This window comes from Mandrillus leucophaeus, unplaced genomic scaffold (assembly GCF_000951045.1).
Source record: "Mandrillus leucophaeus isolate KB7577 unplaced genomic scaffold, Mleu.le_1.0 Scaffold1168, whole genome shotgun sequence".
NCBI lineage: Eukaryota > Metazoa > Chordata > Mammalia > Primates > Cercopithecidae > Mandrillus > Mandrillus leucophaeus.
The window spans coordinates 257,780-260,683 of record NW_012099965.1 but is presented as its reverse complement, the minus strand read 5'-3'; the positions used below and the strand labels follow the sequence as shown (position 1 = coordinate 260,683).

At 44.9% G+C, this 2,904-nt stretch overlaps 1 protein-coding gene across 1 annotated transcript in view; it reads right to left on the bottom strand.

Moving 5' to 3' along the window:
• Positions 1-2,680, bottom strand: part of LOC105553570 (zinc finger protein 91-like) — a 36,018-nt gene extending 33,338 nt beyond the window's left edge. Inside the window, exon 1 of the mRNA XM_011999669.1 lies at positions 2,600-2,680. Within this exon, the coding sequence (XP_011855059.1) occupies positions 2,600-2,620 (21 nt within the window). The 5' untranslated portion in view covers positions 2,621-2,680. The remainder of the gene's footprint in view (positions 1-2,599) is intronic.
• Positions 2,681-2,904: the final 224 nt, after the last annotated feature.

Here is a 2,904-nt window from a genome sequence, read left to right as displayed (position 1 = left end):
CAAAAATAAATAAATAAATAAATAAATAAATAAATAAATAAGAGAAAAAAAAAAAAACCCCTTAGGTCAAAAGAAGTGAACAAAGCTTTTCAAGGTACAGATGTCTTCCTCATGTGTCAAGTCAGGCCATTCAATTACTTGAGAGACTGTCCCACCCCATCATGCTCACTTACGTGCTCAATAACCTCCTCTCAGGAGACTCTGAACTATGCCCCCAGTGAGTGTCTCAGGAGCATTTTACTCTGCAAGTTCTTACACCATCTCACTGGGGTCAGTTTTTTGGGTTGGTTTTTTTTTTTTTCTTTTTTTTTTTTGTCTTTTGGAGTGGTGGGTATCTTTTTTCTAGAAATTTTTTTACTTTTTTTCTTGTACTATTTTTCTGCCCCCTAAAGGAATCCAGGAGGCAGAAATTATTTGTTTTCTCCTCAATACTAGTATCTGATTGGCTGACCAGCAATGTGTCTCCAAGAAATGAAAGCTGAATTGGGTGAAGGCAATATTAATGTCTCAAGGAATTAACTTTAAAAAAAGGTGCACCAGGAAATGCCTCTTAGCCTCTGGGCATCCACGCGCACACTTGAGAAGCTACACTCAATACCTCAGGTTGTCCTAGGAGAGAATATGACCCAGAAGCTGATATTCACTAGACACTCTAGCAGACATAGCCATGGTGGGTGTCTTGGTTTATCCCCATACAGTACTGAAACCCAGGTTCAAGCAAAAACTGAAGGGTGACTGAAGACACATCACCCTATAAGGTTTCCAAAAGGAAAACCTGACCCAAAAACATTCTGATAAGATATCTGTGTCTAGGGAAAATAGAAGAAAAAAATGCACAGAGATATTTTACAATACAGTGTCAGGAGATTATTATTTGCTTTCTTCTCATAGGAAATATTTACAAAAAGAAAACAAATCTTTTTAAATGTGCCATCAAATGCTTTGTCAAAAAAATAATTAATTGGCCAGATGCGGTGGCTCACGTCTGTAATCCCAGCTCTTTGGGAGGCCAAGGCGGGTGGACCACTTGAGGTCAGGAGTTTGAGACCAGCCTGGCCAACATAGTGAAATGCTGTCTGTACTAAAAATACAAAAATTAGCCAGACAGGGTCGTAGGCGCCTGTAATTCCAGCTGCTTGGGAGATTGAGACAGGAGGATCATTTGAGCCCAGTAGGCAGAGGTTGTAGTGAGACATTTTAAATGTCTCAACATTTAAAAATAAAAATGATTAAAATAGGTATCAAAATGTACACTACAGGACAAATAGTTGATAAAGTGAATTAGGGAGGAGAAATTGGCATTTGGGGATGTCAGATGAAACTGGAAATTTAGTATTTTACTGCAAGCCAGAGTTAGCCTGGAGGAATAGGGGATGAGGGGTGGACTTGAGGCCCTGCTTGGGACACATGTAAAAAATTCAGGGAAAAATCAGTCCCCTGTGGAGTGTGAAAATCATTAAGTGGCAGGCAATTAGATTGAGGTGTCTCTAGTCCCCGGATTTCTACTTCTGAAAATAAAAATCTAAACTCAAGAGCACTTTTTGGTAAATTACTACATTGGCAGAAACAAAATTTAGGCTTAACCAAGTATAAAATGCCAATTAAGCTCTGATTACATAACCAGGATATTTCTACCTTGATTGTAAAAACTAAGAAACGAGGCCGGGAGAGGTGGTTCACGCCTCCAATTCCAGCACTTTCAGAAGCAAAGGTGGGTGGATCACCAGAGGTCAGGAGTTCGAGACCAGTCTGGCCAACAAGGTGAAACCCCATCTCTCCTAAAAATAAAAAAAATTGACCTGGTGTGGTGGCAGGCGCCTGCAATCCCAGCTACTAGGGAGGCTGAGGCAGGAGAATTGCTTGAACCCAGGAGGCAGAGGCTACGGTGGGCTGAGATAATGCCATTGTACTCCAGCCCGGGTGAGAGAGCAAAACTCCTCCTCAAAAAAACAATACAAAACAAAAAAAAACCCCACATAACTGTACCTAACAAATTACTGAATTTGGTTCTTTATCATGAACCTTATAAAAATATTTCCTTCAAGTCCTTTCATAGACCACAGATTACAAACCATAGCTGGCTGTTCTAAAATTTTTGAATCACTCTTTAATTAAATTATTTAATATTTTCGAGGTGACGTCCATAAATTTTTAATAGGAAAAAAACAGGCCCTGGGAAGCCCACGGACTAAAATTCTTCCTATTCATGAACCAGCACCCCGAGTCAGGATTCTCCCCTGACAACCCTCCCGTTGTCCCTGCACAATCTGGACGAGACGCGGCGCTGCCGGTGCAGAGCTGCCCAGAGAGGGCTCCAGGCCAGGGCACAGTCACTGAGCAGGGAAGAGACAGGACGCCCGGAGTCCGGCTGTCCGCGCAGCCGCCATCTTATCGCTGAAGGGGACTGAGGCCGAGCTGGGCAAGGAGAACTCGGGGCACAGACCGTGGAGCTGAATACGGAGAGGCCTGAGTCCCGCCACAGCCGCTTCCCACCGGTTTCAACCAGCCCCGTTCCCTCTCTCGGGACGTCGCACCTAGCACTCTCACCATTTCTAGGTTTCCAGGGGTTCCTGGCGTCTTCGCTGTGGATCTCCAATACCTGCAGGTCACAGGGCCACATAGGCTGGGCTTCCTGGAGCACAGGATACAGAGCAGTGAAGAGGGGACCTAGAGCTCCAGCGGCAGCGAGAGACAAAGGCCCCGCCACATCCCGGAAGCCGCCCTGTCTGCTCCAGCTTTGTGCCTGATTGGACAGTTCCCAGTCCAGCTTCCCTGATTAGATAACGTTTAAGACCCCGCCTTCTCGGGCCCTGAGTGACAGAAGATGTGATCAGACACTGGACTGAATGAAGGAGTGCCAGCGTAGGCTGCAGCCTTTTCAGGCAGGGCTTCCTCCCTGAGCTC